Below are 14,523 nucleotides of genomic sequence, written 5' to 3'. Positions count from 1 at the left end.
ATGTCAAGAGAAGGGTAATTGACAAACTCGTGGTCTGTGTCCAAGTCATCGGACAGTTAGTCTGGGACAGCTGTCTCCCGGTCGGCGTACCGTTTGAATAAGGAATAAGCGCACAACGTTGAGCTGGTACGACGTCTCCTAAACCCTGAGCTCATCAATGATAAGGTAAGCAGAATACCTGTTACTATATGTCGAAATTCTGCAAATTGAAAGAGGAAATTTAAGAGGAGACTGTCGTTCAGATCAAATAAGGTGTGCATGAAGTGAATATACATACGGTGAATAAGTTTGGAACTTACGTGTGTAACGTGTACGGTAAAGTCAGGGACTTACGCGTACTACGGATAGGTCAGGGACCTAGTGCTTCGTCGTGGCGGACAAGGGTACGGTGACGATCGTATTCAGATAGCTGGGGTTAATAAAGAGATCCCCGAGGGGAAGTGAGGCCTCCTCAAAAAATATCCGGTGGTAACAGTTCCTCCTGTGAGAGACCAGACCGCTAAAATATCCAAAATGTGCAACCAAATTGGGGGGAGTGTGTGTGTGATGAGAGGAATGAATGGAGTGAGATTGAGAGGAATGTATGCTGGAAGTGCAAATTGTGAGCTACATGAGAGATGGATTCGAATCCCTTTGTCTGTGTGTTCTGTGTATGTGCGTAATCTCTGTAAAAGTTTGTGTCAGTCTATCGTCGTTCGTCTGAGCTCTGCGCGAGCACTTTGTGTATTGGCGTGCGTGCCGTGCGGATGCGTGTGTGTATGTGCGGTTGTGTGCGCGCTCGCTGTGTGTGCGTTTATGTGTACATGTGTGGTTGCGGGCGTGTGAGGAGGAAGAAGATGATGTTGTGATGCAACAGAGAAAAATGTTGGAGTGCGCGAATCAGGACAGTAGAAAGAAGTGCAGCCAGGGAGAGAGAGAGACACGGAGAAAATATAATTTGCGGAGTGGTCAGGGACAGATGACACAGGCCGAGGTGCAGAAAAATGAATTGATGTGTCCGCTGGTGACCACATCGGGCGGTCAGCACTACGAGCCCATGGTGCTCCGTGATGTGACCGCGATGATGGAAAAGATGCCCCCACTTCACAGAGGAGGCAAGGTGTGGCTGAACAAATTTTTAGCTCTGATGAGTGGGCAGAGCTGTACACTCGGTGACATGCGCCAGATGTTGGCAGGAGCATGCTCTCTAGTGCAATTGCAGGCAATTGAGGAAGCAGCAGGCACAGCGAGGCTGGGGAGGGAGGTGCCCTTGCCACAAGTAGCAGCGCCCCTGTTTGAAAACATTAAATTGACTTTCCCACAACCCACCGATCTGGCCCCCACTATGTTTCCTTATGATGTGAAAATGTCACCTGCACAACATTATGTAACATGTGTGGAAAGTTGGATTGAAACCACAGGTCGACATCCAGCTCTCACGCACGAGGCAGAGGTGCTCTTCCGAACGGCGCTGCTGGATGGACTTCCGCCAGATGTGAAGAAGCAGCTAATGTCAGATCCTGACATTCTGGTTTGTGCCGAAGAACGATTTAAACGTCATCTTTTGCATCACTGCAGAATGTTCACTGAGTCACAAGCTAAAGTTGAAAACGAGACAGATGCATTATCTAAACAGTTGTTGAAATTACAGTTGGCAAAAATGCATGGTGAAGCTAAACAGTCTAAATCACAAAAAAAAGGAAAATGCAAATGTCACAGGCTCCTCAGGTGGTGGGGCGCGGAAGGGGCCAGTTCCGGGGCGGATACAGGGGCCGGGGAGGGAGTGCACCTGCTTACCCGGGGAGGGCAACATACAAGCCCCATTCAACAAATGCATGTTTCATCTGCGGCGAAACCGATCACTGGGCAAGAGGATGTCCACAGTATCGACCACGCGGAGCCACCCACCCAGCCGAAGGCCCGCCATACCAACCCGGAGCGCCGATGCAACAGGCAGGAACAGCTCCACCCGGTGGACGGCCCTGGCAACAGCCACAAACGCACGGAGGTCAGTACTACCAACATGATGATCTCTGGTGTGGACAATTTGAATAGGGCTGCCCGGGGAGCCAGGAAAGCAGTGGCCCGGCGGAGCCAATGCTTCATGTGACAGTGGAAGGAAAACCTGTGAAGATGCTGGTGGACACGGGAGCAACTTATTCATCAATAAACACTGCCCTTCCTGTATCCTCACTGTCAAAGAAAACAACGACTTTAGTCGGCTTCTCGGGACAACCACGTACTCTGCCTTTCACCAAACCACTTGAAACTGTGATCACCCGAACAGGGTGTAGACTGTGGCACAAATACATCCATTCCACAGACACTCCGATCAATTTGATGGGAAGGGACTTGCTGTCAGCCGTTCAAGCCAGAATTCTGTGTGGGCCAGAGGGAGTGATTATTCAATTTCCAGATGGCATCAGCATCCAGTGCTCACAGCAGCTACAACAACATGGTCAGTGGCTGATGGCGCCCCTACCGGCAGAAGCAGAAACTGCAACCATCTACTGGGCCAGGCTGGAGCCAGAGACCCCTGCTGGTGGCGGTGTGTTCTCGACCTACCTACTGTGGAAGCCCTGGATCTGCTCACTGGCGCCATACCACCCACCTGTTGATCCTTTGCATTGCACGCTATATTATGACCGAAAAAGTGATGATGTTTATCGGGATTTGTTTGAAGAAATTGAAGGGCACATGTGGGATTTAACTTCATCATGCATTTTGATTGGTAAAGAGGGAGTTGCAGCAGCTACTGAATTAACACCAGAACAAATGCAGTGGTTCAAAATGACAGAAAAAGGGGTACCACACATTTCACTAGCTCTTGCCCCAGGTCATGAAGCCAGAGAATTGGGCTCAATGGTCAAACATTTGTTGCTGCAAACCGACTGGCGGAAGACACACATCCCTAATTTGTACTGGTCAGAGTCTCAGAAAGCTTACCAAATTAAACAACCCATGGTAGACTCAGGGCTGCCGGAGATGATGTTGGTATCTCGCACACATGGCAGGGAATTAACTGATCATGAGGACGCTGAAGTAATGCTCGCGGCCTTGCCCGACACCTTGTGGTCCCAAGGTCCATTTGATGTCGGGTTTTGTCACTCGATGGCCCCTATTGATCTCCAAATGGATGAGACGCAGCCTATCAAACGACCCCAATATCGTTGGCCGAGTGAGGCGAACCAAGGCATGGAAGACACTCTCTGCGGCCTCTGGGACGCAGGGGTGTTGGAAGTGTCATGCTCCGAATGGAACACCCCGTTAAGGCCAGTCCAAAAAGCAGATGGGAAAACATGGCGCATGGCGCATGATTTGAGAGCAGTAAATGATGTCACTATAACTCCTGTTCTTCCTGTGCCAGACCCGCACCGAATCCTTGCATCATTGAACCCTGCCTATCAGTGGTTCACCGTGATTGATTTGGCTAACGCCTTCTTCTGCCTCCCGCTTTCCCCCTCAGTGCGGCACGTGTTCGCATTCACTTACAAAGGGATGAAATTACAATACACTCGCATGCCGCAGGGATTCAAAAATTCGCCAGGATTGTTCAATCAGGTCCTCAAAGAACTCCTCGAACCATGCCAAATGCCGGATGGCACATTGTTGTTGCAATATGTCGATGATTTGTTGATTGCAGCAAAGGACGAGCAGGCGTGTCTTGCAGGAACAAAGAAAGTGTTGTTGTGGTTAGGAGAGAAAGGGTTCAAGGTGTCAAGGAAGAAACTGCAATGCTGTCGCCAACAGGTCACTTTTCTAGGTCGAGTGTTGACCCCTAGTGGCCTCGCCATGTCGCCTGAACATAGAAACTCCATCCTCCGGCACCCACGGCCCGCCACCGTCCAGGAGATGCTATCATTCCTGGGGTTGTGTGGCTACAGCAGACATTACATACCCTGTTTTGCCGACAAAACTGGTGTCCTCCGAGCCCTGATCCGCGAACAGGGGGCCAGGAATCTCAAGGCTTGCCTGGTCTGGACACCGGAGGCTACCGAGGTCTTTGTGTCACTGGTGCAGGAGCTGGCCTCTGCTGCGACCTTGGCCACTCCTGACTACACTCTGCCCTTCCATCTAGATGTCTCTATTTCAGGGAAAGTTGTGAATGGAGCTCTGTACCAGAAAATGCAGCATGGACGTGCAGTGTTGATGTATTGCAGCGTCCCCTTGGACAACATTGAGCAACGACAACCCGATTGTTCCAGGTATGCGGCTGGCCTGGCGAAGGTCTTACTCAAAACAGCCCACACGGTCATGGGGCATCCAGTCTATGTGTTAACTGATCATGCGGTCTCCTCGTTTGTCGCATCGGCGGCATTCACGTTGACTCCGCTGCGACAAACACGACTGTTGAAAATATTGACTGCCCCAAATGTCAACTATGTCCATTCCGGTGTGAACATGGCCGATCAATTGTTGGTGGGACCCCATGAGTGTGCATCAAAGGTCCAGACGGTGACGAAAGTCCGACCTGACCTCTATTCCACTCCGCTCGGGCACGGTCGGGTAGCGTTTACAGATGGCTGCTGTTGGAGAGACAGGATGGGCTCCCTCCATGCGGCCGCGGCGGCGGTCGAGTGGAGGGATGGCTCCTTCCAGCCTCTTAAAGTGATGAAGCTCAACACCCACCCATCAGCCCAGGCGGCGGAAGTCTTTGCTCTGGTGTTAGCTTTGCGACAATGCAAGGGGGAGGCCGTGACCATCTATTCTGACTCCGCTTATGCGGTGTCGGCGGCTTTGATCGATCTGGTAGGGTGGCTACAGAATGGGTTCACGACGGCCAGAGGCTCGGAGATTGCGCACAAGGATTTGATGTTGCAGTTGTTTGAGGCGTTGAAGTACCCGAGCGAGGTGGCCATTGTCAAAGTGCCTGGTCACTCCAAAGCTGACACTTTAGTGGCTAGGGGGAATCGAGCGGCTGATGAATTGGCCAAGCAGACGGCCGGGTACGGCGGGGCAGAGGACATGATGGTGTCCCGCGGTCCACTAATTGTGGACGGGGAGCACCCCGACTCCTGTTTGCCTCTGTCACTCTCGCATGCCGATCTGTGTGCCGCCCAGGGTGCCACCTCCCCGGAACAAAAATCGGTTTGGCTGGCAGCAAAGGCTGTCAAACGATCAGATGGCTTGTGGGTAGGACCCAAAGGACAGCCAGCTCTTCCGGAGGGAAGGCTGATGTCGGAGATCCTGACACAGGCTCACACACCTTCCCATGTGGGTCCCCATGACATGATGATCCATCTTCGAAGTTGGTGGCATCCCAAACTCTCGGATGTGGTCTGGAAATTCGTTGCAGATTGTGAGTCTTGCCAGACGTTCAATGCACGCCCTACGTTGAAACCAAAGCCCGGCCTGTTTCAGCCGGCCCCGTGGCCGGGGGCAGAGGTGATCATTGATTTTACCGACATGAGTACAAGAGTGAATGGGAAACGCTTTTTGCTTGTGATGGTTGACGCTTACTCAGGCTGGCCTGAGGCATATCCGTGCTCGAAAGAAGATTCTACTGCTGTGATCAAGGCTTTGATCACCCATTACATCCCCACGCATGGTTTCCCGGCCCTGATCCGCTCTGACAATGGTACACACTTTAACAACAAAGCCTTGGCCAAGGTAGAATCAATTTTGGGGTTGAAGCATCGATTCGGCTGTGTCTACCATCCTCAGAGTCAGGGCGGAGTTGAACGTATGAATCGAACACTGAAGGAGAAATTAGCCAAAATTATGGCTCAAACGACAATGAATTGGCTCCAAGCGCTCTCGCTTGCCTTGTTGTCTGTGCGGCAATCCGTTAACAGGCGCACTGGATTCGCACCATTTGAATTGATGACGGGTCGTCTAATGCCGGGACCAGCAACGACGCTCGTCCCACCAGAGGATGTTACGGTACCAAATTTGTCTCATGCAGCATACTGGTCCTATTTGTCTGCTTTGGTGTCCAGTGTTTCTGCACAGATTGGAGAGAAATCCGCTGCGGCTGCGGCGGAGGAAGGCGTGTCAGCGGAGAAACAGCTCACGCCGTACGTGTACGTCCGAGTCATCTCTAGAAAGTGGACGGACCCCCGGTGGAAGGGCCCCTTTCGTGTCTTGGCCAGGACGTCTCACGCGGCCCAGCTCGACTTCAAAGGACGCCGGTGGTATCACTACTCACAACTCCGTCCGGCCCCAGAGTTTGTTCCGTCAGGATGAAGGTATTCCTGTTTGGCCGTGTCCCGGACCCGGCCAAAAGGGGGGGAACAGAAGGAACAATACGGAAAAGGAAAGGTTTTTGGGAATTTTCAGAATTATTTTTAGTAGGAGTGCTATGTGTGAGTTGTCTTTTTGTGTGGGCATTGATGACAATTGATGAGACCATCCAGCAGAAAACGTCCCAAATTCAAAATTCACCCACCAACAAACAATACCGATGCAGAGGAAAAGTAGTCTATGAAGCTGAGGTGAACACAACAGAAGAGCTCTCACGAGAGGAACAGGAAGGTTTGAGACAGAGATGTGACAGCAAAAATTGGCAAACGTATGTCACGTTGTCTAATTGGACAGAGACCAACCAAACCTTACATGACAAATTGGAAAAGTACCAGAGAAGGGTGTGGAGGAACCAAATTCAACAAGTAAAGAGAGTATTGGATTTAGCCCCACCCGATAGAGAAGGGACATGTATTTACCAATGTAAAGAAGATGGACAGTTTGTTGTTGCTTCGTGTCATGGGAAAAAAGAAAGCCCATTTTTGACAACCATGTGACTCAACAAAATATGACATGTTTAAAGTTAAACGGAACCGGCATAAGTATTGGGACAATAGATCCCACATGGTGCAAAGTCAATTTGTCACTGAATGTAACCTCTCCTCTCTCTCGTGCAGACATCTGGTTGTGGTGTGGTGATGACAAATTATATGATCGCTTGCCGAAGAACGCATCAGGTATCTGTGCCCTCGTGTCTTTGATAATGCCTGTGGTGGTTGTCCCCATTGAAATACAGAATCTCAATTGGGACCTGGAGTTCCCACTGGCGGAGCTCCTGAAGCGAGCCAAAAGAGACGTTTTGCCCCCGTGGTTGAACGACGACGATCCAACATATATTGACGCTATAGGAGTGCCCCGGGGTGTACCAGATGAGTATAAACTCGCTAATCAAGTGGCTTCGGGATTCGAAAGTATCTTCCTATGGATCACCCCCAATAAAAATGTAGACCGCATTAATTACGTTCATTACAATGTCCAACGACTGGGTAATTATACAGCTGAATCATTCGCCGCAGTTCATGAACAATTGGCTGCAACGTCGTTAATGGCGTTCCAAAATAGAATTGCGTTGGACATGTTATTGGCTAAGGAACATGGTGTATGTGGAATGTTTGGTGACGCATGTTGTACTTTTATCCCAAACAACACGGCACCAGGGGGCCGACTGACCAGGGCGTTGGAAGGACTAAGGACACTGAACAAAAAGATGAAAGATCATTCAGGTGTACACACCGATATTTGGTATGATTGGATGAAAGCGTTTGGAAACTGGAAAGGGCTCATCATGTCTGTGCTTGTTGCTGTGGCTATTTTCACTACAATCATGATATTATGCGGTTGTTGTTGTATTCCATGTATTAGATCACTCACTGTCCGGTTGATCGAGAAAACCGTTGGCCCGTTGCCACCGATGGGGCAATATGTCCTGTTGACTCAACATGAGCCGCAGGGGGAAGGAAGGATCGACACCACGCTGGTGGCTGTTTGCTAGGGTAACGGGTGATGACCTCATAAATGAGGTCATGAGAGGGAATAAAGGGAAATGTGCTTTTGGGAGTTTGCAAACATATTTTAAGGTTGTGTTAAACTTATAATCATATTAATATCTAGTATTGGAGTGCTCGTGTGGATTGGTGGGGCCGAGGAATGTGCAGGCAAACTGTATGAACTTGTTTTCTCGGAAGTGTTGTGTATAGTTCTAGACAGGGAGTACCGGACGAGATAATCTCAAGGTCGGTGAGCTACGAGAACAACGAGCAACTATATGAAACCAGACTTCGAGGGGAAAACCAAACCGTCTGACCTCAGCGACACCTGGACGGGGAGGAGATGGCCATCCACCAATCATCTCACAATATTTTGCATGCTTTAATATTCATATTGTGTTTCTTTAAAACTGGGCAACCCGGAAGAATGTGTCGTCTTTGGTGGTCACAAAAACGCACGAGTTTTAGTGTGAGGGACCCGGGACCCAGGCCTGTATTAGTGCGCTTTGTCAGGAATAAATAATTGGTAAATTTGGTCTAATTGATCTACTGGTCTTCTCTTTGACAGAACGAACTCGCAAAATTGTTAGGTGCGCCAGTGTGTGGATTAGGACATTGCAATTTATGTGTTAAGTGTTGATCACAATTTGGAGTCAGATCAATAGCTAAAATCCGTATCCTAACAAGAGAAAGAAAGAATAGATGCCCATATGACAGCAAAACATGTCATTGTCAGATTATTGGAACATTTTCTGGATTATTAGAGCTCTTGTCCATGCAAGACGTATGACAATGCTGTTTGTATGCCCAATGACAAATGACCAGAGATCAAATTGTGTGTGTACACTAAAGTTCAAATTTGCAAATCAAGTGGTAAATAAATGCAACTTGCTTCTAGAAGATAAATGAAAAATTAAAATGTACTGTCCTTGTGTGCGTGGGAGGGACTAGCTCATGATCGACCACAGGAAATGGCCAGCCTGTGACGAATCATTGGTGCTGGGACCTGCCCTACGCGCGCGAGAGCTGTGCATGTGTGTTAAAATGATGAAGATTGGCTAAACTTTTAGTGTAAAGAAATTTGTTAGATTGTGGTCTATCCAATTTGCACCGCAGAACAGAAACGATTTGGAAAGATAAAAATGAGAGGAAAAGAGAAAAATGTGTTTGCGAGCAGAAATTTATCCACACTAGTGCATGTTAAGTGTTGAGCCCTCATGAGAAATTTGAAAAAGAAACGACAGAACATGCTTTCAGGAATTGGAAGAAGCAAAATTGTGAATTTAAGACATTGCAATGCTACATTTAATAGGAATAATTGATTGATGGTGTTATAGAATTATACAAACTGCTATATGCGAGCTAAATCTGAGAAATTGAGTTCGTTAAATCTAAAAGCAAAGAGAACTTCAGATTAATTTGCCAGTAGTTTTTTGAGTTGAGTTTTTTTTGGGATTGGTGGATTGTTCTATCAGGAACCTTGAGTTGAAAATGGTATATGGATGTTGTGTGGTGAGCTTGGATGAATTGAGACCAATGTGATGGTAAGACTCCTTTTTGGAGACTGTGTGTGAGATGCAAATGAGCATTGATGAATGATTGCCTTGAATGATAGGAAAATACAGGTTGAATGGTTGAAGCTGTTGGCGACTACTATGGAAAATTAGTAGAGTGACTTTGCTGAAAGAGTGGTTTTGAGTAAGTTGAATGCTAAAATGAAAAACATAGTTTTTGGATTAATGATTAACTAGAGAAAAAACTGGAGAACCAGTAACACATGCAGAAGATGTGTGAACTGGGAAATTGAGAAGCGTTTTGGAAAGAAAGTCAAATTAAATTATGGGATCATATGTAGTAAAGAACACATTCTCCCAAAAAAGTTTGTCAAGGTGTGTGGCATGGGCGTTGTCGAGCCTCAGAAGGAGGGAGTGAATAGGACAGATAGTGGAAGATAGTAATAATACAAACCCTTACGACATATGGATTTTCTAATACATTTAGTGTCATACTGTGGAAAAATTCTATTCTGGTATCATGCAATGTATATCTCACTAGTAAGCCTAAGTGTGACCGCGTCATGTTTCGGGTCAGGTTCGTGCGGGATTGTTTGGGCCTTGGTCCATGATCTCATTGGCACGAGACATCTGGTTTCCATTAACAACTGACAAGATATGGACCCGAGTGAGGAAAGGGAGGCTAACTCATAAATAATGAGGAGATATTGGGAGTAATCTGTTGGTCCTTTCTTTAAGACCCTTCCTGGTGCAGATAGGTTAGCAACAAGAGAGATTTAGAGGTTCAACAGAAAGACAGTTAAAAGAAAACAACATTATTAATTTGGACAATTGCAGGCTAACAGGAGCATGAGAAAGAAGAGCTAAGAAGCGGGATCCAATTTGATCAGGGAGATTGGAAATTCACAACACCATATTCTAAGTCACATTTTTGAGCAAGCATGACACAGGTAATAACGTTTGAGAGGTCAAGACATAGATCAGGGCTAGATGTGGAACGCAGACCTCGTTGAGTTAATTTTAAATAATGATACTGAAGATAATGTACTGTCTCATTAAATAGGAACTATAGACGAAACGTAGCTCGAAAATAGGATGAGTTGCAGGACTTACAATATAAAGACGAGATCGCTATTACTAGGAGAATTTGAAGTTTGGTAAACAAACGTTACTAGCGAACTGATGGCAGCAGCTACATTTGGTTACAAGTTTGATGTCCCAGTCTGTCACTCTCAGTGCCAGGATCCCTGAAAACTCAATCCCGAGACTCTGCCTGCAGCCATGGACGACTACAAAAAGGTGCCTGGCTTTGAGGCACCTTTGACCTTTGGCAAGGACAAAGAAAGACTGTTGTTGTGCTTGGAAGGGGCAAGTACACTCCGGAGAAAAGACGACATCTTCGGGGACGAGAAAAGACAGTGAGAAGTGGAGGAACTCACAATGTTGAAGAAAACTCACAATGTTGAAGAAAAAATGGACATTTGAACAATGGACTCATTCGAGAGTGATGGATGTGTTGACTCTGAAGCAACAACAAAAGAACACCATCTTGAGAGGGTGAGGTGCGGCAAAAGATATGGACTTGAAATGTCCAACGGCCAAATCGCACTCCGTGCTGAAACTTCGTGGGGCTTGGGGTAAAGTGGAAAGGAGCTTCATTGTGCACTGGGTTTGACAGAACTGAGGAGATTTGATAAAAAATTGAATAATGCGTAGAGCTACAGAGAAACGCATCATAATCGGAGACTGAACAGATTTGGATAGGACAAATAGGCTAAAACGGTAGGAAACAAGAGCGAGATCTGATGTTTTGGCTCATCAGGCATAAGAAGTAGAAATTGAGTTAGATAAATTTTAGAATAGGACACTTGGACTAAAGTGAATTCAGTCAAGAGGAAGCTAGGTTGCTCAATGTACCTACTCAATAAAATAGTAAGTTCGTTGCACCACAGTGGAGTTTGGGTGGTCAAAAAGTTGGATACGTTCAATTTTTGACTTTCACGCAATCATGCATAGGAGTCGCACAAGGCGACAGTTAACAAGACAATGACTGCAATAGGGATCACTTACGACTGCACCGACATGGAAAAGTAGAAGCAAGGGAGTTGAGTAAGGGATTATATGCAGAACAGTCCGCTATACAGTTACCAATAGGAGGTTCTATCAAAAGGTGCAATGATGGATACAGATAATATCCACCGCATCAATGACAAACCTGTTTTACCAAAATCACTTTTTAAGGCAGCGGCAATTGCGACCCATGGGCCTTGCCATGTGTCGACAGGAGGGATGAAGTCTATCATACATCAACAATTCACTACCTTTGGTTTAGATGCTTACTTAAAAAAATTTTGTAAAGCATGTCCTGTTTGCGTGAAACATAATCCACAAGGAAATATGAGACCTAAGAGAGCCTCATTTCCAAAACCGTCTTACCCATTTCAAATTATGCATATGGATTTTATTGAGCTCACACAAAGTGGACCTCACAAATACTGCTTAGTGATGATTGATGCATTTTCCAAATGGGTGGAAATAGTTCCATATAAACGAGCAGATGCCTTAACAGTGGCAAAAGCCATCTGCAAAGCCATCATACCGACTCATGGCATCCCCCAAACCATTTACAGTGACAATGGTCCACACTTTGTGAACCAAGTTGTACAGAACATGGCTGTACACCTTGGGATAACATTAAAAAACCACTGCGCTTGGCATCCTGCGAGCGCTGGCCTGGTTGAACGAGCAAACTCCACTATCAAAAGCAGGTTGAAAAAATGCATGGAAACAACAGGCAGATCTTGGCCAGAGTGCTTAGACTTAGTGAAGCTCTATATGAGAATTACTCCCACTTCAGAAGGACTGACACCTTTCGAAATCATCCATGGGAGACCATATGGACTACCTTTGTTCCCTGCAGATTTGCAAAAAGCTGATGAAGAGCAGTCCTTGGCAGACTATATGATAAGGACGCTCAAACTGAAAGATGTGTCAAATGCAAATTTACTGCCGCCTGATCTTTCCTCCTCACAGGTCGACAACCCCATCAATCCAGGAGACTGGGTCTACATCAAGGTCATCAAAAGAAGGAACTGGGCCAGCCATGGTGGGAGGGACCATTCCAAGTCTTGCTGACTACCCCCCTCCGCAGTGAAGATCGCTGAACGACCCAGCTGGAGTCACCTTAGCCAATGCAAGCTACAAGGAGTGCTGGACCCCTCATTTCGGGACGGTGGCAAAGTCTGCGAACAACAATCCCAACTCCGCTAGGCGGGGGGATGTCTCGGTGTTCCTGTCATCTTGGTAGCAACGGGGCTCCACATGCCAGGTGGATCCTCTGCTGCGTTGTGGTTGGAGCATGCTATAGTCTATGGACACATCTGAACAGACCAAGTGATAATGTTGACCGTGGGACACGATGGTCACACGATGAGAACTTTGAGGACTGGTCATGAGACCCCAGAAACCCATACGAAACCAACGCTTGGTACCGGTATGTGACGGTCACTGTGAGAGCGCACACACAGGAGGGATGTTATCTGTGTTTCCAAAAACTCCCCTTGCTCCACACAAGTTCACTTGGAGGCCAGAGCAATGAATGTCACTGAAGCAAAATGTATGGCATCCATGGGAGGAGATTGATATCAACACCGTACTGTCAGTCAGTGACGCTACCCCTACCGCCCTGGACTCGCAGGAATGAATCTGTGATCAAACTATTTTGGATTAATCCAAATGTGACTGTTGGAGGACGACAGATGCCACAAGTGGCCTAAACCAGGACGCTACCTGGAATGAACTACACGTGTTTCATCCAAGAAAACAAGACCCACGGATGCATCCACGACAACTGCTCTCCAGGAGGGAACTGGATGGGAGCTTTGGACATCACCGCTGTGTGCCAGGATGGGAGAGCCATTTCAAGGTGTAAGGGCTCTCCTGCCAACATGGCTGTACCATTGGACGGGTCCTACTTCATTCGGAACGGATCGTGACTTTATTTATATTTTCTTATTGATAGCATTCTGGTCGCCTAAGGCAGAGGGACCGTGTGAGACTTTTCCTGCGATTTAACATCGGCCAGCAGGTTTTTAGACCACACAATAAGTTTAATCTGGAGTATTGAGGAAAGTCCTCATCTTCACTGGAAGTTGTTGCTATCATTGTTTGTTTTTTTTGTCATGTTTTACCCTACACGCTCCCCAGCCCATTCGCTGTCATCTCAGTTTTTCTATTGATTTTTTTATTATTGTTTTTACTATTCTTCTTTATATTTTCTTACTTATGTTTGATTGATCTGGTTCACATAATCGTATGATAAAACAGGAGGGAGATGTCAGGGTTTTCCAAAACTATCTTGATCATATGATTATGTTGGAATGTATGTAACCAGTAATGAATAACCTTGGTAGATTAGTTTTATGCTTATGTTGGTGTGTAACCAGTAATAAATAACCTAGCTTGTTCCATCCTACACAATGTCGTAAAACATCCCCTGCTCTGCTAATCTAGAGGTCAAGGGCCTTTCTTACTTGTCTATTCAGTCTACGGTCACCCCCACCCTTTTTCTCTTAATAAAGATGGTCTTGTGGGAAGCGAGAGTCAGACGTCATTCGATCATTGTTGTACGCACAGTGACGAATGGACTCTCCGCCTGCAGGTGCCCAAAACGACTAACTTGTCTCCAAGTGGTTCTTGCAAAATAAGTTAGAGTGAGCACCACTCTAACATTTTGGTGCCGAAACCCGGGACCCTCATACCCACCATCTGACTGACGGAGGAAGACATGCTGCATTGTCGACAAGCCAGCGTCCATTAGGAGGACCTGGAAAAGAAAGTCCTGGGAAGAGAACTTCTTCGCTGGGCCAGCATCTTAAGTCTGCCTTCGTCTGACAGAGGTGGTTGACGGGACCCGGAAATGCAACGAACCAGGGGTCAAGTGAGTTAAAGCCCTAAAGTTGTGTGATTGTGTTGTTGTAAGACGCGTAAAAAGTTAAAAAGGTGCACGAGATTTCAAGCTTTGGTTTGTCCGAGCTATGAGATTCAGCTTTGGTTTGTCCGAGCTATGAGATTCAGCTTTGGTTCGTCCGAGCTATGAGATTCAGCTTTGGTTTGTCCGAGCTATGAGATTCAGCTTTGGTTTGTCCGAGCTATGAGATTCAGCTTTGGTTCGTCCGAGCTATGAGATACAGCTTTGGTTTTTCCAAGCTAAGAAACAGCTGGGATTCTAGTCCCAGTGGAAAGAACGGGCTAAGAAAAAAGTTTTTTTTCTTAATTGAAGATTCATTTTTTTTGTCCGT

The 14,523-nt window shown here is 46.8% G+C and overlaps 1 protein-coding gene across 1 annotated transcript; it reads left to right on the top strand.

Annotated features, from left to right (window-relative positions):
- Positions 1 to 1,755: 1,755 nt before the first annotated feature.
- Positions 1,756 to 8,254, top strand: LOC133147258 (uncharacterized). The gene has a single exon (XM_061271249.1). It carries the CDS (start codon positions 2,077 to 2,079, stop codon positions 6,163 to 6,165), a length of 4,089 nt encoding a protein of 1,362 aa, XP_061127233.1. The 5' UTR covers positions 1,756 to 2,076; the 3' UTR covers positions 6,166 to 8,254.
- Positions 8,255 to 14,523: the final 6,269 nt, after the last annotated feature.

Source organism: Syngnathus typhle, unplaced genomic scaffold (genome assembly GCF_033458585.1).
Source record: "Syngnathus typhle isolate RoL2023-S1 ecotype Sweden unplaced genomic scaffold, RoL_Styp_1.0 HiC_scaffold_38, whole genome shotgun sequence".
NCBI lineage: Eukaryota > Metazoa > Chordata > Actinopteri > Syngnathiformes > Syngnathidae > Syngnathus > Syngnathus typhle.
This window is presented reverse-complemented; position numbering and strand designations above follow the sequence as displayed.